Genomic DNA, 25,238 nt, shown 5'->3' on the forward strand with positions numbered 1-25,238 from the left:
TATCCTGAGACTCTATGTGCACAACTGCTGAAGGCTAAATATTTTCCAAATGGATCTCTGATTGATACTGTGTTCACTGGTAATGGATCGTCATCTTGGCACGCCATTGAATATGGCCTAGAGCTACTTAAGCAAGGAGTGATCTGGAGAGTGGGCAACGGTGTGAGCATTCGAGCTTGGCGGGATCCTTGGATTCCAAGGGACTGTAACCACCGACCACACACATCCCAGGGTCGTTGTCGTTATCGGTGGGTCTCCGATTTCCTTCTCCCAGATGGTTCCTGGAATACACAGCGGCTGCACCTTTACTTTCAGCAAGAGGACATCGATGAAATTCGGAAGATCAAACCATCTATGCGTAACGAGCAGGATTTCATTGCTTGGTTCCCCGAGAAGAGCGGTCAGTTTAATGTTCGCAGTGCCTATCGCCTTGGCCTAACCAAGAGCATGCAGACCTAGTCCTATGGTTCAACTAGCCTGCGACCCAATGGAGAACGTCCAAGCTGGAAGGTGATACGGAGCTGTCAGGTACCACCAAAAGTGAAAATCCTAACCTGGAAGATTTGCATAAATGCCATTTCGACACAGGTCAATCTGTCTAGAAGAGGTATGGGTACTTCTGTGACATGTACACTCTGTGGCGTTGAGGATGAGGACTCCTTCCACGTTTTTATGTGCTGCGCTCATGCTACAAGCCTCTGGAAGGCTATGTCGGAAGTTTGGTCCCTGCCCCGTGTTGAGCTGATCAGAAATACCGGTAAGGAGTGGCTCCTGCAGTTGCTCGTCTCCATCCCGGAGACACAACGAGCGCCCACCCTCGTGACTATATGGCGTATCTGGCATGCCCACAATGAGATGACGCATAAGAAACCCTGCCCCTCGATTGAGGGGTCGCGTAGGTTTTTGATCAGCTACCTCAATTCGCTTATGATGATCAAGCAATTTCCGAATGCAGATGTGGTGAAAGGGAAGATGGTGGTGGATCCGGACCAGGGGTTTAAGCGAACTACTGAAGGCGGGGCCAACCGTCCAAGCCAAAAAAAGAGATGGATCCTACCTAAGCCAGGCAAGATGAAGCTGAATGTGGATGGGGCCTATACGATGATCAGTGCAGGCGCAGGTATGATCTTGCGTGATTCAACCGGCGAGGTTATCTTCTCAGCGTGTCGAGCTTTAGAGAACTGTAGAGATGCTACTGAGGCGGAGCTCCTTGCCATCGAGGAGGGCTTACGTCTGGCATTGCTTTGGACACAGATGGAAGTTACGCTGGAGACGGACTGTGCGGAATCCCTGGAGTTTATTCAACAATCAACGCCCAACACATCTATCTACGCTTCCAGAATCACAGTCATTCGTGAACTTTTAGGGGAACGAGAAACGAAAGTAGTGAAGATCAGCCGGGATGTGAATGGCGTGGGATTAGCTAGGGTTCACGGTCGTACTGGGTTTTGGCTCAGAAGCTTCCCCGAGGAAGTGGCTGTAGCCATCTCCAACGACTGTAGCTCCTGTTTGGATTGATGTATTTCTCATCCCCACCGCAAAAAAAAAGGATCACCTACCCAACGAATTGTCAAGAAGAAGAACCATCCGTGAATGAAAATGCCAAGAAGGACCAACTCTGCGTTGCGGCAGGGCTGCCCCGGCGACAAGCGGCACCGACCGCCGTTGGCCGTGCCGACATGATGACGTCGATGGGGCCATGCCGTGTGGCAGGATGACGTAGCGACATGTCACAGTTGGCTGTGGAGGCAAGATGACGTGGTGACGTGCCAGCTCAGTGTGCCTAGCTCTACGGCGACCGTGGTCAGGTACCTAGCTCTAATTATTTTTGGCAATTTCATTCACACGTGATTCTTCTTGACAATTCGTTGGGGTAGGTGGCAATTTCTATCAAAATTTTGTAGTTATCTGCGGTCGTGTTCCCCAAACCGTCCCCGAAACCGCGCCTGATCGACCGTTTGGGGGACGTGTTTTGTTCGTGCCGCGTTTGGGGGACGTCGCTCCCCAGTCGCGTCCCTCAAACAAAATTTCGAAAATTTTAAACTTGAGCGAGATTCGATTAAATTCATCCAAACTTGACATATATTACATAGATTCGAACGAGGTTCGACTAAATTTAAACTAAACCTAATCTAGAAGTACTTGCGGCGACCGGAGGCGTCGTAGTACTGGTGAAAGTTGTACATGTCGTCGGTGATGACCTCCTGCTTGACGCGCTTGTCGGGCTCGTCGACGGGCTCGTCCTTCACCAGGCCGCTTGGTCCTGCCTCGTCGGTGAGGTCCACGAGCGGCTTGCCGGAGTCGCGGATGGACATGTTGATCGCCGTGTCGAGGTCGCCCCTCCAGGCGTCCTTGTCATTCATCGACGCCAAGCAAGCCGCTCGCAGCCCTGGGTAGTCCTCGGGATCGTCGCTGCTGCCGCTCGTACTCTGCTAGCAGCGCCGCCTGCGACGCTTCCTCCGGCTCCTCCTTCACCTCCGGATTCGGGATGAGGAGGGTGCCACCGCGCCTCTCTTGTTGCCGCTGCCGCCGCGCCTCTGATTGATGGGCGTCGCTGGCTCCTCCTTCACCACGCGATTGGGGACGGTGTAGGGCGTCGAGCGGTACGACGAGGACGGCGTCGATCGGGCCGGTCCTGAGGAAGAAGAGCTCGAGGAGGACGAGTACGTCCTCCTCGGATGCCATTGCGCTGCGGGAGACAGTGGCGGTGAGGACGGCGCCTCCAACCTTGGGGCGCCGTTGCGGATGTCGTGGATGACGCTCTCCAGGGTGCGCCTCGGAACGCCCCAGAACAGGGCACGCCCATCCCTATTCCAGCTGTTCGGCCCGCTGATGAGGCCGGTGGTGTTGCGCATCTCCATGTCGTACTTGGCCTGGAAGTAGGTGCGCCACCATTCGTCGTTGTTCTTGGCCGCCCAGGTCAGATCGGCCCGCTCCTCGGCGTCGAGTTTAGCCCGCCGGGCCCTGATGGCGTCCTTCCAGCGCTCCGTGCCCGTCGTCGTCCACGGCCATCTTCCAGCCGCCGCTGCTTGGCAGGCGCATGTCTGGCGGGACGGGATATCCCTCGTGGTACAGCGCCCACGCCTCCTTCACGGTTAGGCTGCCGCGGCCGAAGCCGTTCGCCGCGGCGATCTTGCGGGAGGACGAGGACGACATTGCTTGGAACGGCGAGGAGAAGATCTAGGGGCGGCGAGGAGAAGATTTGGGAGCGGCGAGAGATTGGAACGAACCGCATGGCCTCTTAATGTACAGCGGCGGCAGCGGGTGATTGCACGCAATAACGCCGGCGCGGACGGCCACGCGGCCATGCACGCCGAGACGCGTCCCTGCGTCGCCTGGGAAAACAGGGACACCATTAACGTCGCTTGACGAAGGTAGGCGATGGGGTTTTAGGCTTCCGAGCCGCTGACACGTCGTGCCCGCGTCGCTTCGTCTCGCTTTTCGTTGTATCCGTCGTGCCCGGAGCGTTCCATGTGGGCGGGAACGGGCTCGAGGCACCGAACACCGTATCGGACCGCGCCGGACAAAAAGAAAGTTTGAGAGACGCGGCTGGGAATAATTTTTTGTCCGACGCGCCCCAAATCGCTTTGGAGAACAGTTTGAAGGACGTCAAAATGGAAAGGAACAGGCAGCAGACAGCAGAGAGTCAGGAGATGTTAGCATTGGGGTAGGTGAGATGGTGGACTGGGTGAGGACATGCACAAACATTGAACCGCAAATCCAGCCCAGATTGGGCCTAAAAATGTACAGTCCGAAGTTTAAACGAGGCGTTTGGAGTTTCTACGAGCATCTCTACCGGCGCTCCTTAAATAGTCATCGGTAGAGGCGTCGGCACTTCCGTATGGGGGTTCCGGCACTGCATCCCCTATTTGAGGGTGATTTTCCCACACCGGCGTCCCCAAACCGGTGGCCCTGATAGATAATTTGAATTAAAATTTCAAATAAAAGCCTAGAAATTTGAATAAAGGGAAGAAACATTTCACAAACTAATACATAATTAGGAACATGGTTTACACGAAGATATAATATGGAACATTGATTTCCACAAACTAATACATAGTTGAACCATGGTTGACACAAATATAAAATATTGCAAAATAACTAAACCTAACTAGTGTTGGCATCGCAGGCTTCGTGTGTTCGCTGCCAAGAAAGAACACTCTCAGGCACTCCCGGTCACTCAAACTGGAATGGTTCTTTCGAGGAAGAATATCCAAAAACATGCGTGCCTATTTTCGATGCGAAGAAACAACACTCAGTCGTCCTCATCATCGGTGTCGCCGTGGTAGTACCCGCGGCAACGCGTCTCGTCAAACACCTTGACTGTCATATCCCCCTCGCCAAAGTAGGAGAACGTGAGCACGAAGCCATCTTCGAGGTGGTGGTAGCGCGAACTTCTCCCAGCCGATGTGGAGGTACATCTTGCCGCACGCGTCGCGGATCACGTTCACAATACACCGGCAGCAGCCGCAGGCAACCTCCCGCAGATGCAGAGAGGCCGGCTCGTTGCTGGCGATGAAGTCGGCGAACTTGTCCAACAGCCTCTGGATGCCGAGTGGGTCGACCTTGAGGACGACGACGAACTCAAACAGCACTTGCCGCTCCACCTCCTGCAGGTCCGACGATGAAGACGGCGGCGAGCGTGCAGCTCTGCTGCGTCCACGACCACGGCCGTAACCTCGGCCTCGACCAGACATGGCGTCATCTCTTCAGATGGTGGCGACTAGGGCTGGGGAGAGAGGCGCTAGGGTTTGTGTGGTAGGGACGATGCGAGAGAACCCTTTTTATAGGCCGGAGAGAGGCGAGGGAGCGGTGACGCTCATTAATACCAGCACAGAGAGCTAGACACGACATGACAGTTCGCTACGCGTATGCGAAAACTGCACCGCCGCGAGGTAGGCGACGGTTAGGTTAAAATTGAATGTGCCGCTGAGGCATCAGCCCCACCACTCCCCGCTGGCGTCAACTTTTGGGATGTGTGGCTGACAAGCGGCCCCCACAACCAAAAAATTTCTCGAGAGGTGCCGGCGCACCCGATTCACGCCGTTGGCCAAGAAGCCGGCACAGGGTTGTCAGCGCTTCTGTTGGGCTCGAAAAAGCACCATCGCTATTTGGGGCGCGCCGGTGTGAGCTAATTTTCACCCCCAGCACCCATATCGCTATCAGGGCCGCTATGGGACGCGCCGGTGGAGATGCTATAAGGCAGTGAAACAGAACGTGCTTCGTTATGCAAGGCGAAAATTAAGATGGATGACCTCACGTGTTTCAATGCTATTTCATCAGGCAGAGAAAAGCTTTCGAGTTTCCAATTATGCACAGAGAACTTATATAGGTTAAAAGCATATCTAATAAAATAGAAGTCGGTATCAATTCTTTCCAGTATGGCACCAATAACCATGGCAAATACAATGGTCCACAAAAACTGATGGAAAACTGAAACCTCGCATGCACATACAAAAAAAAAATCTAGTTTTCTTTAATCCTCCATCTTGAGCGATCCTTCAGATACCCTTTGGTCAGCACGGCAAACAAAGTACCTTCAACTGAAGCATAGGCATGAGTCAGATCAGCAAATTGCTCGATGGTACATAAACAGACCTAATTTTCAGAGCCTTGCTCGCAAACAGCAGGGTGGCAATAAGAAAGCACTACTGCATTTTCAGGTGCATTAAGAAGAAATCACTTGGTCTTCTCTAGATCTGTGAGTTCGTGAATTATAATGGAGGACACATCGGGCCCAAGACTTAAAATAATCTATGCTATTCTTCATTTTTGTTAACACCTGAGACCTTTATAACCCACAAGACTCATTATGCAAGATTAGATAGGCAATAAAGTTTGAAGGTAATGCAGAAATGTCATTTTCCTGTAAGCTCAGCAGGGTGGCATTGTCATGTTGAACAAAAATAGAGTGCCTCAGTTTTTGCAAGCCAGAAGAGTTACTAGATAAAGAGGCATGTCACATACCCATGGATGGTTTAACCTTTGCAGAGCTACTCTTGCGGCTTCATGGCCGGGAATAGGAGGACTTCCTGAAATGCATCAAAATATAAGTTTCACATATCAACAGATGTGCCAAGCAAGTAAAATGTGTCGGCCATTTATATGTGTATACAAATTATGGAAGTAACCAAACCTTGATGTTCTGGGAATCTGTCAGCATCATTGTAAGGCGATCAATTCCCAAACCCCAACCACCTGTTGGCGGCAGCCCATACTCAAGAGCAGTGCAGAATGTCTCATCCAAAGCCATAGCTTCATCATCGCCAGATTGACGATCCTGTAACATTATAAGAACCAGGAAATTATTCAACTTTTCAACAAGCAACACATGGAAGTAGGGCAACTTTCGCTGCTTCGATTTTCTTATATAAGTGCACAAATCTAAGCATGACATTTCGATGCATAGGTCGTTATCTAATAACCAAACATGAAAATATACAATACAAGGTATCTTTGCTAATTCCAAAAGTACCACGCATATGGAGTGGGGGGCAAGTACAATCCAAAGGTTATGTTTAGTTGTCAAAAAAATTCAAATATGTACCTTTAGTTGTTCCTCAAACCGTTGCCTTTGCACAACAGGATCATTTAACTCGGTGTATGCATTGCAGACCTAAAAGACATTTGCAGATCACAGCGTAAGATGACATAAACGAAGCCAAGTATAAAAGACCGATGAAGAATAGTGCATACCTCATGTTTGTTAACAAAAAGCTCAAACCTTTCAGTCAACCCAGGCCTGGTCCTATGCCACTTTGCCAATGGACTCATTATCTCTGGATGGTTGATAATAAATGTTGGGTTCACACATGTCTCTTCCAAGAAATGGCCAACTAGCTGTTTGAGAGAAAAATGGATTGTTAATCTAGCTAAGAGCATCTCCAGTCATCCTCCCCAAAGCCTAGAAAAGCTAAAATGGGGGACGCCGGCGACAAAAAAGACGCCCAGTCAGTCCCGCCTCCCCAAATAACAAATTTTAGCAGGCGGTCCCAATCAAAACCCAGCCCATAGGGAGGCTGCTGGGGGAGCCGGCGCGCATGTGGCGTGCATGCAAATGATATTTTATTCTCTCTCCCCACATGCCTGGCCTACATGCAGGCTCACATGCAGGAATCTTTTCTCTCTTCTCACATGCACATGCAACCAAATGGGGGCTACGACTGGGCGGTGGCATGAATTTTTAGCCTCCCAAAGATTAAGTAGCCCCCCAAAAGCCATTAGCCGGATGTGAAATGAGGAGCATCGAGTGGAGATGCTCTAACAAATTATCAAGAAGTGTCCCCGAAAGGAACGAATCCAAAGGTATAATATCACGGCAAAGAAACAAAAGCCCTAGTATTGTGGTTCTAGTTTCCAAATCCCAAGCAGGCCCTGATATTCAAGTTGTTAAAGATCTAGCAAAAGCAGGTATTCTAGTATTTTGGCTTATATGGCTAGTATTTTAGTCATATAAGCCAAAATACATCGCAAACCTTGCAAAACTACCCAACAAAATTATATGAAAATACAACAATGATGCAGTCTAGTGTCAAAAGTAAAACCTTGTCAAGCAACCGTGTTGTTGTCTGGGGAGGTGGGCATTTAACATCATACTTGGCACAGGCATCTATTAAGTACTTGTTTGTTTCATCACTGGATAAATCTTTTGGTATCTCCAGTTTGGCCATAGCCTCCAATCCTTCAATCATGTCTATTCTTCTGCAATAAGGCAACAGAGAGCATTAAGTTTCCTTGCGACTGAATAACTTGGATGGTCAGTTCAAAGCAGATCTTGAGCAATGAGATTCTAATATTCTACTAACCAATTTACAGTCTATTACCTGAAGGGAGGCGTGAAATCAATCTCTATTGGCGGGCTGTCAACTCCATTCGCATGATAGCTGATCTTATACCCACCTGTCAGCTCTTTGACCATACCTGCCAACATAAAAATTACAAATTATAGTCTTCTAAAATAAAATAAAACAAAAAAAATGTCACAAGGGAGGGAGAGAGATATGAACGGAAGTGACTCTTACCAGATATCATTTTTTCAGTAAGCTTCATTAAGTCATTGTAATCTGCATAAGCCATATAAAATTCAACTGTTGTGAATTCAGGATTGTGTGTTAAATCAATTCCTTCATTCCTGAATTGCTTCCCAATTTCATAAACACGATCTAATCCACCAACGACCAATTCTTTCAGATAAAGCTCAGGTGCGATACGCATAAAAAGCTTCATGTTTAGGTCATTATGGTGTGTGACAAAAGGCCTTGCAGCGGCTCCGCCAGCAATCATGTTCATCATTGGAGTCTCCACCTAAAAACATAGACAGTTCAAGCATCAAAGGATCAACAGAAGTACAAGAAAGTAGTATATAAGAATCCTACCTCCAAAAAGTCAAGTTCATCAAGAAACTTCCGAATAAACGAGACAATTTTAGACCGTGTCTTGAAGATATGCCTCACTTCATGGTTTACCATAAGATCAAGGTATCGTTGACGATAGCGCGTTTCCTGAAATCACAAAACGAAACAGTTCAGGAATCAATGCAGTAATAGTACAAATGTTCAATATTTGAACATATGAACAAAGGTGGCAGTGGTGGAATATTCAGAAATCAGAACTGAGAAACCGTTGAGACACAGGGGCCAACTGACAGTCACATGCACCAACTTTATGATTGGGCAATGCAAATTACAAATACCAGTAGCACCTGACCAATTTAACTTGGTAAAGAAACTGGTATCCATTCATGCAAACCCACAACACTGTGAATGAAAGGGTAAGATGTAGCACAAAAAAGTAGACATCAGATCTGTTCCTTAGCGTACGACATGCCTGACAATTCAATCAATTTTTTGTATCCAAAATAAATACACCATTTAACAAGTTTGATGTGGTGCCGATCCAGTTATTCAGCCTTGATCTGATTAACAACTGGTTCACAACCCTGAATGAGCCCAGTAACCTCCAAAAGCAACCAATCAAAATTAACTTTGTTGCATATAATTCACAAATACATAGAACCCCTTAGCAAAATTAGACAGAATAGGTTAATGCACACAGAATGGTACTTGAGGGTGTCCATTAAATCCTGAAGGCCTTTCTAGTTATCTGTTATATAGTTAGGTCCTCAATGGCAAGCATATTACTACTTCAGAAACATGTTAGATGTGAAAATGGAAAATGCAATAACTGCTAAAATTGATGATGTGCAGAAGGGGATATAAAAGAAGTAGAATTATATGCAAAGACACTATGCCACAAAAGAAGACAATATTACTATTAGGAATGGACCTTAATCTACAGTGTACACCATTCTGATGTCGGGCTCCCCAAGTTAGGAATGAAATTTGATCTACTCCATTGGCAAAAAGATCAAATTCTATAGATGTACATGGGAAGGAAAATAAGCATACACCATGCTATGCAATATTCCTAACTGTTACTATCTGCTTGACCAACACTCCACATTGCAAATGAATTTAATGCGAGAAAAGTAACTGAATTAGATTGAGAACAAACCTGGTCCCTCAAAACATACTTTTCAATATTCCTACCCATTCCTGGAGACCATGGCGTAGGTACAGCGCTTCCTTCACTCTTCTGTAAAGGTTAATACTAAGTATTTAAGTAGTCATTCAAACAAACATTCCAAGTAACATATAACAGACATTAGGAAACCAAAGGCAGACTGTGCACTTTGAAAAAAGTTGAATAGAGCATGCATGGGCAAAAAATTCATCCAAGAATCAAGTATCAATGCATACTACTTATGTAAGCAGTCGTTTAAACTAACATACCAAGTAATATAACAGACCTTAAGAAACCAAAGGCAGACACTGCACACTGAACACTTGAATAGTGCATGCATGGGCAAAGAAATCTTTAAAGAATCAAGTTTCAATGATACTACATATGAAAGCAATCATTTAAGCTAACATCGCAAGTATTGGAGTAATATAATAGACCTTAAGAAACAAAGTCAGACACTGCACACTAAAAACACATGAATAGTGCATGCACAAACAATTCTTTCAAGAACAAGTTACAACTAGATTCTGATCCGCACCTGTCGGGGCATCATATGAAGACAAGGAGAGAGCACATCAAAGTCCTTCGGGAATATACTAAGCTCCCCTCTCTTGCTTTTTCCTGATGATTAACAAAGTGAGAATTCAGTCATCAAGCACAGTTCAACACCACAAAGAAGCCAATTATATGTAAACTTCTGTGACAATTATTATTGTCCAATACAATTTATAATGTTTATATCTATAATCGCAGATCCCAAATCAACCATAAATAATTAAGTTTTATAAAGTTTATATCTATACTAGCAGATCCCAAATCAACCATAAATAATTAAGTTTTATACAATTTATATCTATACCAGCAGATCCCAAATCAACCAAAAAACAAAAACAGATATTCTATACAGCTATGTGCCAAGAGCAACATTAGTTTAACTACCCCAGCTGTTACAAAATGGTTTATTAAACTCAGTATAGAACAGGAGTGAAAGCAGCTGACTGAACTGGCCACACAGTAATCTGTAGAAGTAGCCGACCAAACAGTTAACAGTGTTTTTGCATGTTATTACTAAACCCGGTCTGAACTGTTTTCAAAGCAGCATCCATAAGACTCAACAATACAGATTTGGTCTGTCTATTTCAAAGATAGGACTTGGATTTCACAATTGTACAATTAAGTGCAAGACAAGCTAACAAACCTGGATAACCACTTATGCCAACAATATCACCTCGCTTCACACCAGAATGGAAACTAAAGAATGCAGCGTCGTCCAACACTGAGGTACTATAACAGGTACAAAGACGAAGAGAAAATTAAGTTCACTGAGACCGATACCGAATGAAGAAACCTTTCCAAATAGACACCAAAGCAATCTTGAAATTTTACCTGGCATCAGCCATGACTTGAACCTTCAGACCATCACCAAAAAGGTCATAAAAGAAAAGCTTAGAAGATGATGTTCTCTTGTTCATGATCCTCCCTTTGAAAAATAGAGCCACAAATCAAATTAGACCCATATGCAGCATCTCTAATCTCAAAACACTGCCCTAGGCAATGAGAAAAAAATATACCTGCTATAGACACAGTTTTCTCCTCGAGCTTCTTCCCATCACTCAGGTCCTTGTATTTCTCAATGTATCCAGGTACAGTGAAGTCAGCTGCAAACTTGTGCGGATAGGGATTGCCGTTCTTGGCTTTGATAGAGGCAATAGCGTTGAGCCTATTCTCACGATATTGCTGCAGCAAGAAACACGCCGAATTTGAGTTTTCCGAAGGGAAAAAAATGTAATTGAGTTTATAATAGATGGGTAAGAAATAGGTGCCACTATGACATACAGTAGGATCCATGTCCTTGTCCTCATCGTCGGCCGCAGCCGACTTCTGTGGCTTTCCACTGGCTGCCGCCTACATTAACGAAAAGATATCATCAGTACTGTACTAAATAAGTAGGAAAAAGAGTAGTATCACAAAGGAGGACTCGATATCTCAAAAGCATCACACCTTGTTCTTCTTTTCTTCCTCCTTGAGCCGGCGCGCCTCCTCCTGTTTCTTCATCTTCTCCTCCCGCTTCTTGGCACTGCACACACATCCAACCACAAGCCATGGTAAGAAACTAACAAAGGCAGACGACGAGGGATGGTGTCATGGCAAGAAGCAAGGAAGCGCACTTCTTAGAGAGCTGCGGCTCCTCGCCGCCGTCCGCGGACAGCCCCGCGAGCTTCTCTGCCAGGCCTGCCGCACCCTCGCCGTCCGCCATGTCGCACGGGATTCTAGGGTTTCGAGGGTGCAAGAACGGAGATGGATGGAATTGGGGAAAGCGGAGGCGGAAGGAGGGGGTTTTAGCTAGGGTTAGTTATTTGCTCCTGCGCCGCCACGACCAAGAGGAGGAAGTGGTCTCGGTCTCTCGGATGAGTCTAAATGGGCCTGCTGCACGCTATTTCCGGAATGGTCCAAAGTAGTCTACATGGGCCGAGCCCACGTACCTTTGCTTTTTTTTTTCTTTCTTGCTCTGCTATCGGAGGCGATTTTAGGCGAACTCAACGAGTGGGGAAGGGGACGAGCGGAAGCGGCCATGGAGGGAAGAGGCGGCGGCGGGGGGACCCGGAGCTCCGGCAAGGGATCGGCGGGAAAGATCATGTCTTTGCAGGAGTTCGTCTCCACCATGGCGCCTCTCATCGACCTAGAGAAGGTTTCCTCTCCGGCCCTTTTCTCATCTTCGCCGTTGGCTCGGTCGGAACTTGGAATGGGGATTGCCATGACTGAGTGCGGTTTGGTGAGCAGGAGGCGGAGATATCGTCGGAGTCGGAGGCGAGCTCCAAGAGGATGGAGAGGAGAGGCTCCGTCATGCCCAACCTCAAGTGCACCGATGCCCAGGTTGGTGGTTTGGCTCAATTGCTGCCTGATGCGCACATATCGGCCATGGTGCTAATCTTGCTCTGGCCTTTGGTGGGTAGAGTAGACGGGGCTGATGGGGAAGACGCTCCTGGAGTTCCAGCCTAACAAGGGAGACGTGCTTCCACCGCACAAGGTGAGGTTGCACTTCTTTCCCCTTCCCATTTACTACGGTTAGGAATTTTGCTGTTCATATAATGAATCTATGAGTGATCAAGCAATGCTAATCTTTGACAAAGGATGGTTTGCTCAATAGTGTACCAGTCCAATACATGCATCTGTTAATGTTCATTATGAATCAAACCTTCTGATTTTTTGGGGGACTAGTACTTTGTTTCTTTTGCTAGTAGCACTGATGTTGCTTCTCTATATCCCCCCTTCTGGGCTTTTGCTTCTCTAGTTCGGTACACACGATGTGGTTGCCCTGAAGCCAAATAAAGCGGATGCGGGATCCGCTTCTCTTGGGCAAGGTGTAGTTTATCGCTTGAAGGTACCTGTCTCTCATCCAAGGATTGTCATCTATCTAAGTCTTTGCTTTGGGGTAGGCATATCGATTGCAATTTTGTGTTTGAACAAACAGGATTCTTCCATTACCGTTGCTTTTGATGATATTCCTGAAGATGGGTTAAATAGCCCTCTCCGTCTTGAGAAGCTTGCGAATGAGGTACTGCATTTCTTTTTTCATGGTTTCCATTTACAAGTTTTCAGTTCACAATTGCACAACTAACAGAACACACCTAGCACCTTCTTGGTTATTACTCCATGGTCCATTACTTTTTGTTGCAACAGCAGCATTATCATACAGTATACCAGACTGAAATATGCATCGGAATCCCTCTTTTAGGTTACTTATCGCAGAATGAAGGATGCGCTAATTCAACTTAGTAAGGCGATTCAAACTGGACCTTCTGCAAACCTTGTTCCTGTGTTATTTGGGGAGAACACGCCTATGCGCTCCAAGGATGCCGCGAAGTTCAGTCCATTCAACAAGAATTTGGATGAATCACAGGTTAGACTTGTTTTTCAGTGTACTTAGTTCTTGTGTGTTGCTGCTTATGTCCTGTTTATATTCTGACCCGCTTAATTTGACTACATAAAAATGAGCCATATACCATTAGGCTAGAGATGTTCCTTAGAAGTCTAGAACAGTTGGGTTTACCATCTAATTTGTTAGTGCTGCCATCAAATGTTTAATTACAATATATGAAGTAAATCATATATGTCATGATTTGTTTCCTTGTCATTGAAGAAGGAATAGGTGTCATTAATGTTCCACATCGTAACACCACAAAAGAATGGTATTAGGCTTTAATGCCTGCCTTGTAGGAGTGCCAGAGGGAAAGCTTTTTAGTGAAGATAGTAGATTTTTGGAGTATTGAAATATTATAGGGTTAAGTGCACTTTTGGTCCCTCAAATCTTGCAAAAGTCTAATTTTGGTCCCTTAACTCTGTTTTGGTTTAAATCTATCCTCAAACTCTCAATTAAGTCTATTTTTGGTCCCTGGCAGCGGTTCAATGATGGTTGACTGGTTTTTGACTCTCTTTTTGCCATCGTGGACAAAATTGTCCGGTTTTAATCTGAGCGGGATCATTTGTCCTCAGTCCACAAATAGAAGAAATCCCCTTGCCCTAATACACATGTGCGTCGCCGCCGCCTTTCTTGCTCGGTGGAACCGTCCTCGCCACTTCAGCCGCTTTGCCTTTCCTCCCGACGCAAAAGCCCTCTCATGTCCGCCGCTTCTGCCTTTTCCGCCCGGCTTATCTGCCCTCGTAGTGTCAGGTGCCGCCGCTAGGTGTTGGAGAAGAGTTAGGGTTACTACACGCCAAACGGATAATGATCATGATCTCGCCGGCGAATATTCGTAATGCTAAATGCACAAATGATCTCGAGGTGAGATGGTCCTACATGGACTAAACCTCTCCAAATCTGTCCACGGTGGCAAAAGGAGAGAGTGAAAAACCGGTAAACCATCGTTAAACCGCTTTCAGGGACCAAAATTGGACTTAATTAAGAGTTTGAGGACAGGTTTAGACCAAAACAAAGTTCCGAGACCAAAGTTAGACTTCTGCAAGACATGAGGGACCAAAAATGCACTTAAGCCAATATTATAATGGTAGAACCATCATGCGCTGTCGCTTTAGAACTAAATTCTCTGATGCCTCTTGATAGGTCAACTGGCTAACTAATCTTAATACTCCCTCCGTCCCGTGGAGAGTGTGGGACCTGCAGTACAGAACAGTTTTTCCAAAAAAGTCCTAAAACACTGAAAACGTTTCAAACTAGGACTTCGACATTGAATCTGAAACAGCAATTTTCCCCGGCCGCCCTCTACCTCCGTCTCCGTCCTCGACCTCCGCCTTCCGCCCCGTCGCCCCCGGCGACCGAACTATCAGCAAATACGACGTGGGCGAGGCAGCAAACACATGGATTGACCGTATCTGGGACCGTCGCCCCCGTCGTGTTCGTCATCGACCGCGACCTCGAGTAGAGAGCGTGCGGCGCTCGCTGCCGACTGCTCTCTGCTCCGCGTGACACGCCCGAGCTCGCCTCGCTCGCCACCGGATGCTCTGTTCCGCGGATGCCGCTGCTCCTCCTCTGCTTCGCGTGCATGCCTCGCTGCGCCACTGCTCCACGCGGCTAGCAGCACCATGCCGTCGGCCACGAGCTACTCCCTGCCGAGCTGCGCTGCTGGTCCTCCGCTGCGCCGCTGCTCCTCGCGCTCACCGCTGGCCTACTCGCGGGCTCTGTCGCCGAGCTCGTCGTTGTCCTCGACGGCTCGACCTCCTCCCTATGCTACTGCGCCGCTGGCTGCTGCGACGGCAAGCTCCTCTGCTCCCTGGACAAGATCGCCGCCCTCCCCTGAACGAGCTAGCCATCCTCCCCTGAACAAGCCCGCTATCCTCGTCCCTGAACTGTTACCTAAAGAAGGTACTGCGGTTTAAAATTCAGTTTCAGAGAAATTACTGCAAAATATTCAGTTTCAGAGAAACTTCAGTTTCATATGTGGTGGATGGATCTATCTTGGAAAAATATTAATGCAAATATTTTCATCACTATATTTTGGTAAAAATTCGTTCTCCTTGCCATTGTCATGAAATTGTAGCTAATACAGTAATAACAATGAACTTGTGAAATTCAGAAAAACATATGAACTCAGTAGATGTCAACCGGTGGCTGCAAAGTTACGCAAAATTCCTTTGCATATGGATCCTCATTGTATGGTTTCACAGTCTGTTAAAGAAGATAAAATAAAACAAGGATAAACCTATAGATGGATGTGACTATACCTGTTCTTCATTATGCAGTGATGTACTTTGAGTCTTTGACATAATTGGCAGTGAAATATTCAGAGACAAGCTAACATTTGTCTAAGAAATTTCAAACATGCATCTTCAGGAGTTCCATGAACTCCCGAAGCAGAATTTTATACCATTCTCAAACAGAAATCAAGTGGTATATTGTGATATGCCTGATAGTAATCTTTCTTGACCAAGAGACTTAAAACACTGCAGAATACAATCTGGTGGGAAATCAGTAACAAACCTTTTAAAATCTCTCCTTCTGTATTTAACCTGAACCCATGCAGCATAGTTGAGAGCATAGCCATTAACAATCTGGTGGAAACTGTGGCATAGTTGAGAACATAGCCATTAAGAACAAAGACAGGAAGAAGGGTCTATCACCGTGCATAGAGATATGAGTTACACTAACAGAAATAGAAACTGAGTAATCAACAGGTATCTTCGTTTTGCGGGGCAAGGAAGAGCAACACATGACAACTTCACGACATGTTAATAGATTAGAAGAATACCAGGATTTTCTTCAGGTTTGTTACTCATTATGCCCGTAAACTGGAGTTTCTTCTCCATGTGGTTTGATGACCCACACCGACTGCTCTAGCGGAACACGCAGCTTTTAACATCAACGCACCAACCTCCACCCTGGAATTCGATTTAGAATCACCATCAGCTAAGCCTAAAGCAGACATTTTACAATCTCCTACTACTACTGTTAGAGTACGTCATGGGCCTGGTTATAGCCCATTAGTCTTAGGGTTAATTAGAGATAAGGGTCGCTTGCTTAGGGGTCAAGTAAACCTCTCTATATAAGGAGAGGAGACCTATCAATCTAACCAAGCAAGAATTAAGAAGGAAATCCCTTCCCTCTTGCCACCGGCCGTGGGCAAGGCCCCCGGCCGGCCCTCTCGCGCCATCCCTCTAGCAGCACCATAACACTTGGTATCAGCTTTCCCGGGTTCGATCATGTCCAGCTCTTCACCGAGTTCTTCCCACCCGCCGCCGCCGCACTCCGACGTCCCCGCCGTTCTCTCCCTGGCGGATATCACCGCAGCCCTCCGCGATCTCGCCACCGCGGTCCAGGAGATCCACCTCTACTTGGCCGGCCCCTATGGGCTGCCGCCGGCCGCGCCACCAGCCGCCACCACCGGGCCGCTGCTCCTGCCGTGGCAGCCGCCGCATCTGGCGGTCTCCGCCCTGGTCGCCGCCACCACCCCTCCCTGGTTGCCGTGGCCGTCCCAGCCCCTCGCGGGATCCGTCGCGGCCGTGGCCTCGCTGCAGCAGCCGGCGCCGCCGCCTTGGTTGCCGTGGCCGTCCCAGCCCCTCGCGAGCCCCGTCGCGGTCGTGGCCCCGCTGCAGCAGCCGGCGCCGCCGCCACTCAGCCCCGGGCCAGCTACGACCACGCCGGCGGGAGTTCCGATCCAACAAGTCCGGTTCCCGCCCTCGCCGTCACCGCTTTCGTCTTGGATCGCTACCCGCCACGTGTCGGCGGCGGTGAGGCTGCAGGCTGCTGCGCGCGGCCTCCTAGCGCGTCGGCGCGTGCGGGAGATGCGTGGTCTGCAGCTGCCGCTCCTCCAAGTTTCCCTTCGTTGCGCACATGACCTCGCTGTCGTTCGCTGCGTCGGGGCTCTTGGGCATGCGGTTTTCCCCACGAGCGGCGGGCGTGCTGTTTTTCCCGTGTGCAGCGACCTCAAAGTCTGCAACATCGGCGGTTGGGGGGCGCACCCCTCCTCGACAGGAGCGCACCGCGTAACACCACTGCATTCCGCCGCCAGCCTCCGCGAGGGCGCCTCCGCTAGTCGCTCTTGCGACCTCTTCCAGGTGGCCATACACATGCACTCCTTTTGTCCAGCTGGTGTCCATGGGACCCAGGTGGCTGTACACGTCCACGTACGTCGTGCGGATGGTGTCCACTTTTTGTTAAGGGGTCCAAAATAGAGCGTCCCAACCCATTTCAGGTTGAGAATAATAAAACAAGCCAAGATGTAAAAGGCTTGTTTTTAGGTGTTAGGTTTGTGTCGAGTCAAGTCATCGTTATAAGTTGGTTAGGTTGCAGCTCGAGGACGATCTGCATGTTCAGGTGGGGTGTGGTGTTAGAGTACGTCATGGGCCTGGCTATAGCCCATTAGTCTTAGGGTTAATTAGAGATAAGGGTCGCTTGCTTAGGGGTCAAGTAAACCTCTCTATATAAGGAGAGGAGACGTATCAATCTAATCAAGCAAGAATTAAGAAGGAAATCCCTTCCCTCTTGCCACCGGCCGTGGGCAAGGCCCCCGGCCGGCCCTCTCGCGCCATCCCTCTAGCAGCACCATAACAACTACAAAGCGGAATTCAAATTTTTCTCTCAGCCCACATAATATCGTAGTGTATTGGTCACCTCCAGGTTGACAAGCCAATTGTTTGACCCTGATCCAGATCCTCGGTGTAGATGGTAACACAGTGAGCTTCCATCCAAGCATGCTGTAATGATAGACATGGAAGTAAAGCACCAACATTTACAAGCCTACCATGCCATTTATCAGCTAAAAAATCCAAGCATGCACAAATTCTGATGTGATTGCAATAATACACGCATCTGAGAGGAATTAGCTAATAAATCCACACAGCATTACCACCAAAAGCAAGGTATCTGAGAGGAATTACCTTCTGGGCGATGCACTCCCAGAGTGCGTCCAGGAGGGAGAGGCACTTGTCGCGGTCGTAGGGGTTCTCAGCGGCGCAGTTGAGCAGCACCATCGCCTCCGGCCGCGGCGTCGTCACCTCCTTCTCCATGCCAATCCAATCCGACGAATCAACAGGGGTCATCCACGAGCTCCCCAACATTTCTCTCTACCTGGAGCTTCTCACCGTAGGGAGCAGACCGGGAAGCGCTGCTGCAAGATCCAGTAAGTTGGCGTCGAGGAATCAAGGGAGAGGCGGTGTATTGCACAGAAAAATCAAAGCTTGGACGGAAAAGTCCGATCTTCGCTGTTGGGATGGGGACCGGCTCAGGTGAGCTAGATGGAGGAGGGGTAGCGGCGCGGGGAAGATATACGACGGAGGGGAGCAGCGAAGGCGAGCTAAGGCGGCGCTCGCCGGTGGAGGAGCAGCAGCGCCGGGATTCAAGCGGGGCGGAGCGTCTGAGAGCGAGGAAGAAGAGGCCTGCGGGGACTACGGGTTGTGTCTGGAATTAGCCGAGGGTGTTTTTGCAAATTTGACCATCCGACATTTTCCCCCGGACGGAGGGAGTATGTTTTCTCATGTAGTTCTAATTACAGATTAGAGAGATAGCTCATGAAGCAGCGCATGAATTATTTGTTTAGCAGTAAGTCAACAAATCAAAATATTGCAGTGGGAGTTTTTTACTTCTTATTACATGCCTCTAAGTTATATGAACTTGTCTTCATGTATCAATATCAGTAAGCATTACAGAATGAAACAAAAAATAATTATTATATTGTAGTCCTGTAAAGTCAATATTTCTATTAAATGTTTTTCAACTAGTGCAGATTGTATAGAGAAATGTAACAGATATTTCTTCTGTAGAAAGATGCTATCTCGAAGGCCCTCAGATCAAGGGATGTTTTCTTGCTTCATGGACCTCCTGGAACTGGGAAGACAACAACCATCATTGAGATAATATTGCAGGAGGTCAAGCGTGGATCGAAGATTCTTGCTTGTGCTGCTTCCAACATTGCGGTGGATAACATTGTTGAGCGACTATCACAGTACAGGTTGCTAAAACAAGTGAAACATATAATTTTCCTTCAAATGTTCTTTCCATTATCTCTCTTAGCAAAATGTTTCAGTCATATATATAGTCCTTATAGAAGGTGAATTCTGATGAACTATTCATCTGAACCACTAAGTAACTGAAATATTCTTATTTCGTTTTGTAGAACGAAATTGGTGAGGTTAGGGCATCCTGCTCGTTTGCTACCACAAGTATTGGACAGTGCTCTCGATGCTCAGGTATAAACCTATTTTAAGTTGTTCAATTTGCTTTTGCACTGCAGAATTATATGAAGATGCACACCCTTTTTGTTTTCTTCTATTCTTAGTTCATAAGTTATTCTTTGGATCACATTTAACTTAATCTTCATCCAGTGCACCACCTTTGCATTTATATGAAATTTTGTGGGAATACATGCATGCACCTCATGATTCAAGTGAAGTTTTATATCCCCATTTGGTTGGATTGTTTTTCCTATTTTCTTATGCTTCGCAGGGCTATGCCTTTTTTCCTAACAGTGTAAGGAATTCTACTGTGTTCTTCTTGTTAACTAAAGCAACTTAGTATTAGTTTGTCTGGCCCACAAAATTTTAGAGCAATTTCAAAATGAACTGGATTTCCCATATGAAGTATATTTGGCAGCTGTATTATCTGTGATGCCTTATTGTGTCCATATGATCTTATGATAGTTAGCCTGATTAATCTTCTTTGACCAGGTACTGCGAGCAGATAATAGTAGCTTGGCTGGAGACATTCGCAAGGAAATGAAGGTAATAAACCATTTCCAAGATCCTAAGTTTTATGTAATGCTAGGACAGCATGTGTATCCACAACTGTTAAAGAGCCTTCTTGGTAGAACTTGAGGATAGGATAGCCCCCGACCCTGATCTAAGGTTGTAGGGTGCTCGATGGGAGGCCGAGGTCTGTAGCCTCGGGGCCCCAGAGCTGATGTATGATGCGAGCGAGAAGGGGACTGGGACATAGATCGGTTTTGAGTTTATTTCATTGCTTAATTTTGGAATAACTAGTCCGGGCATAATTTAGGCTGGATTACATTTACATCTGACTTGCAGGAAAAAAAAGAACTCCTAACTAACTCTTTGCGTGGCAGAATACATAATCTAAACCGGCTCTAACTTACTTAAACTGACTAACTAATCTTAACCCTGCAGCCACTGGATTGTTGCCACCACGTAACACTTCTAGTGTGGAAAATGTCCTACTTAGATAGTACCACTGGCTGCAATTTCATTTATTTTATATAGTTTGATATTCATTGATATGTTCTATTCTTTCTGCCAGGTGCTTAACAGCAAATTGCTGAAAGCTAAAGATAGAAACACGAAAAGGGACATCAGGAAAGAGCTCAAAACCCTTGCCAAAGAGGAGAGAAAACGACAGCAGCTTGCAGTCGCTGATGTGATAAAAAATGCAGATGTTGTGCTGTCTACTTTGACTGGTGCATCTTCCAAAAAGCTAGCTGGCATTACGTTTGATTTGGTAATTATTGATGAGGCTGCTCAGGCACTCGAGGTGGCATGTTGGATGGCCTTATTGAAGGTAAGTTATAACTTACAGTTATGATAAATAAAAGTTGATCACTGCATGCCATTTAAAAGAGGGTTAATCTTCGACAATTAAATAGATCTATTATATGTGTTGTAGGCTTGTAGTCGGGATTTTTAAATTGGTGTAAATTATAGCGCATTGGTACGAACGTGTGCTAAACTCTGTAAGGATGCAATGATAATCTTCTCTAATTTCCATGCGTATCACCCAGTAGGCAAATCGTAGGAAACATAGTTTTGGCTTTACAGTTACGGCATCCCGCTTATGTTGGATGATTAGTTTTGGGATTATGAAATGATGGTAGCAGAGATTGCTATCACCAATGAGGTTGTTTCTGTGTTTGACATGATTGGCATGCCGAATACTTTGGATGAAATTGTAATTGTTCTGTTCTTATTAGGATTGATTTTATGCTATGGAGATTCTCATTTATGTATTTATTTATTCTATTTTCAATTGGTATTCAGGGGCCAAGGTGCGTGCTTGCTGGAGACCATCTTCAACTTCCTCCAACAATCCAAAGTGTTGAGGCAGAGAAGAAGGGTATGGGAAAGACACTCTTTGAACGCCTTACAGAAGGCTATGGAGAGGAAATCACATCCATGCTCACTGTCCAGTACAGGATGCACGAGCTAATTATGAACTGGTCATCAAAAGAACTTTACAATAATAAGGTGCACTTTTCCTTGTATTATTGTGCTACCTGTTAGGTTACTTGGTTTCGATCCCCCTTTTCCATAACACTGCTTTTTTTTCTCAGATCAAAGCGCATTCTAGTGTTGCTGGGCATATGCTCTATGATCTTGAGAAAGTAAATAGATCTTCTTCAACAGAACCAACTATTATACTCATCGACACTACAGGGTATGTATTCTCTGGTGCTTACCCAAACTTCAAAGTAATGTGGCAAAATGTTTTTGAGATATGCATTGAAACCTTGACTGCTTTTGTATTTCGTCGCCCTCTGTTCCTTGCATTACAATAGTTTTCAAGATATGCTTGTACAGACGTAGGACTAGCGGTTTGACTGAACAGACCTATTTAATATCCTAGAGAATGCAATAATTAGACAGGTTCACTATTATTTCAAATTTGGACCAGGCTGATACGAAAATGTTATATTTTTGAAGTGATGAGCGGTTTGAAATGTTTTTTTGAAATGATAAGCAAAATACTTCTAACATGTCTGAAGTAATCTGTAGGTGTGACATATTATTTCAAATGTGGACTATCCTTTGGCTGATACAACAAATGTTTATATTTCCTAAGTGATGAACAATATAAAGCTTTTAAATTAAACCTAAATACTTCTAACATATGTGAAGTATTTTTTAGGTGTGACATGGAAGAAGTGAAAGATGAAGAGGAGAGCACCATGAATGAGGGCGAGGCTGCAGTATCCATAGCCCATGCCAAGTTGCTTGTTGAGAGCGGTGTCCATGCATCTGATATTGGCATCATTACGCCTTATTCTGCACAGGTTATTTATTACATGCTCTCAGTATTCATTGGAATGTATAGCTAGATAATGTTATTAGCCATGTGTTCTTCATACACTTCATATTTAGTAGTATCATGGTTACCTCGCTATTTCTTTTTGGGGGCACCGTACAAGCTTTTTGTTGTTGCATGTTCTTTTTGCTGCTCTGGTCTCGAGTCTTGACGTATTGGTTGATTGGGGATTGTGCGCTATTTGGAAGACTCTGCTTCTCTATCTGTAACACACATCTTTTGCAACTTTTGGCTTGCAATTCACTTCTCTGTTGCTAATTTATGGTTGGTTCCTCGGATGGTGTAACAGGTAACCTGTCTGAAAATGCTGAGAAACAAAGAAACTAAACTGAAGGACTTGGAGATATCGACGGTTGATGGATTTCAGGGCCGGGAGAAAGAGGCCATCATCATTACAATGGTCAGATCCAACTCCAAGAAAGAGGTGAGCTTCATTCCGCAATCTTCCCAGTTTGGAAAGTTAATCCTATCTCAATGTCTGATGTACACTGACATGATATTATGCATTGATGTTGGTTTGGCTTTGCATGGTTGGTCCAAGAAATTAGGATGTTGTGGAAATTTGAAATGTTTAAATTGTCTAATAAAAAGGAGTAACTAGTAAAACTGTGTGTTCATTTTCTTCTTTCAGGTTGGGTTCTTGAGTGATCATAGGCGAATGAATGTCGCTGTAACACGTGCAAGGCGGCAGTGCTGCATAGTGTGCGACGCGGAGACAGTAAGCAATGACAAATTCTTGAAACGATTGGTTGAGTACTTTGAGGAGAACGGTGAGTACTTGAGTGCGTCTGAATACGGGAGCAGCTGACCGTGATAGCATGTATGCTGCTTTTGTGCCTGCTCAGCGACCATCATGGAGATATTGGAGAACTGGAGTACAATTTTTAATGGCTGCGTCTGGTAGTTTTTTTTTTCTCGCGGGGACAGTACTTAGTTCAGATATAGACGCAAATCACAACCGAGACAAGCGTTGTGACGGATGACCCTACAACTGAACAAGCAATTGGTTAAATTGATGATTGGTGTGTGGAATGTGGATTAGCATATGTGGCCGCTTTGTCGGCTGCTGCTCTTGGTGCGAATTTGTGGAAATAAATGTCCTTCGTATGATAGTGAACATTCCCTTGATATCGTTGATAAAGCAACCAGATTTATCACCAGACTATAATGATAAACTTATATTTGTTTCATAGTTAGGGTTGTACTGATGAACTTCAATCTGTAGTAGCTATGACTAGAGTTAAATCTATACCCGTTATCTCTATGGCTAACTGATGAACTGCCATTTTATTTGCTGGTCGTTGTGTGTGATGGTGATGTACTATTGTAATGTCAGCACTAGATAGAAGACGTGACCACAGATATGGTCTGCAAGTAACCTAACATAGTAGCTCTCCTCGTCATAGCCATTTTTCTGAATGCGTGCAAGGAGCAAACGGCAGGTTTTGAAACTGTCTCAGGCATAGGAGGACCCAACCGTCCCTAAGTCTGGGCACCCGCCTAGGTTCGGCCGGTGGCGCGATAAAAAATTGATGAATATTTTAACAAAAATTTGGACGGGTTTACAGTGCGCTTAGACTTGATGAAAATCTTTGGTCCGTCACTGGTCTCAGGGTATGTACTACAACATAAGATGCTTAGGGAGATGCTTAGAGAAATAAACGGATTTTTTGAAGCACTAGTGCTTATTTATACAACCAAGATGCTTAACTAGACATATTTTATATCAAAATAAAATAAGCACGGGTTCTTAAGAGCATGTACGATGTGGTGACGATCAACCTTCTTTTAGAGATGCCACGTAGAACTTTTACTTAATTGGACGAGAGAGAATAGAAAAAGAGAAAGTTGTCTTAGCTAAACTGATGGATGATTCTTTAGAAAATAGAGTGACAATTTTTTGCGTTGTCCCATATGTCATCTCTTAGCCACATCATTTTTGGCAAAAAAATTATTTTATTAATTCTCGTTAATGGTAAGGCTGACAATAAATAAGAGATAATGCATTGTGCATGGGAAATTCAAAACGAAACCCAGGTCCAAATGATCTTTATATCTGTACCATTCATTTTTATCGGGATCTGTGCGTCAGACAGTATGAGATGCAGTATTACACATCGTATATCTATTATTGAACAGTAGCTAGGCCCACGTATCGACAGCATTAAAGGCCTTTGATCGTTGTCCCACACTCGGTCCAACATGTTGGCCGACGAAATAGACCGTGGTGGACCGATGTCCACGCGTCTAAGTACTACCTCTTTGAAGTGCACACGTACCTACCGCCGCCTCCACCAGTCTTCTCCAACCCAGTGCCTCTGCAATTTCTTCTTTATCCCATCCCCATCCAAGCTCGAGATCCATGGCCTGCTCTACTTCTTCACAGTCGGGTGCTAATGGAGTTCGGAGCTCCCGGAGGCAACGGAGGCCCTGGGGGTCATGAAGGTCCAGGAGCCAATGTCAACGACTCTGCCGCTCATGCCCATTTTGCGGCAGCTGAATCTCAACAGCCATCTCATGCAAAGGAACCCGTCCCAGCACTAGATACTACAAGTGCAGATTTTCAGCGTGAGTCTTCAATCCCATTGATTCAGTTCTTATATTGTGTTCTCCCATGCCCCCTATTTTTCTATTCGATCTGGATCTTGAATTTGGGTGCCACGCGCTGTCTGCAGTATGAAAAGTGCCCGTTATTCGAGTGGAGGGAGGGATATGCAGAGCTCGTCGGTTCCAA

General features: G+C 46.1%; 2 protein-coding genes across 3 annotated transcripts; one reads left to right on the plus strand and one right to left on the minus strand.

The window, feature by feature from the left end:
• Positions 1 to 5,329: 5,329 nt before the first annotated feature.
• On the minus strand, positions 5,330 to 11,880 carry LOC124702768 (lysine--tRNA ligase). Its single transcript, XM_047234929.1, has 17 exons — positions 11,691 to 11,880; positions 11,524 to 11,599; positions 11,359 to 11,427; positions 11,094 to 11,259; positions 10,909 to 11,002; positions 10,721 to 10,806; positions 10,061 to 10,143; positions 9,514 to 9,594; positions 8,376 to 8,501; positions 8,022 to 8,304; positions 7,824 to 7,920; positions 7,545 to 7,701; positions 6,697 to 6,840; positions 6,548 to 6,616; positions 6,137 to 6,280; positions 5,968 to 6,032; positions 5,330 to 5,543 (listed from the first exon to the last, which is right to left on the minus strand). Exons 1-16 carry the CDS (start codon positions 11,777 to 11,779, stop codon positions 5,994 to 5,996), a joined length of 1,803 nt encoding a protein of 600 aa, XP_047090885.1. The 5' UTR covers positions 11,780 to 11,880; the 3' UTR covers positions 5,330 to 5,543; positions 5,968 to 5,993.
• Positions 11,881 to 12,081: 201 nt separating this feature from the next.
• On the plus strand, positions 12,082 to 23,800 carry LOC124702769 (DNA-binding protein SMUBP-2). Of its 2 annotated transcripts, XM_047234930.1 has the most exons (15): positions 12,082 to 12,211; positions 12,304 to 12,396; positions 12,482 to 12,550; positions 12,815 to 12,904; positions 12,995 to 13,078; positions 13,259 to 13,423; positions 19,237 to 19,424; positions 19,590 to 19,662; positions 20,140 to 20,193; positions 20,726 to 20,983; positions 21,460 to 21,666; positions 21,753 to 21,856; positions 22,328 to 22,472; positions 22,794 to 22,928; positions 23,136 to 23,800. In XM_047234930.1, the coding sequence occupies exons 1-15, from the start codon at positions 12,095 to 12,097 to the stop codon at positions 23,310 to 23,312; spliced, it is 1,959 nt and encodes a 652-aa protein (XP_047090886.1). In that variant the 5' UTR covers positions 12,082 to 12,094; the 3' UTR covers positions 23,313 to 23,800. The 2 variants fall into 2 exon arrangements, with proteins under 2 accessions (XP_047090886.1, XP_047090887.1); XM_047234931.1 differs by lacking the exon at positions 12,082 to 12,211 and having other exon boundaries at positions 12,477 to 12,550.
• Positions 23,801 to 25,238: the final 1,438 nt, after the last annotated feature.

This window comes from Lolium rigidum, chromosome 3 (genome assembly GCF_022539505.1).
Source record: "Lolium rigidum isolate FL_2022 chromosome 3, APGP_CSIRO_Lrig_0.1, whole genome shotgun sequence".
Lineage (NCBI taxonomy): Eukaryota > Viridiplantae > Streptophyta > Magnoliopsida > Poales > Poaceae > Lolium > Lolium rigidum.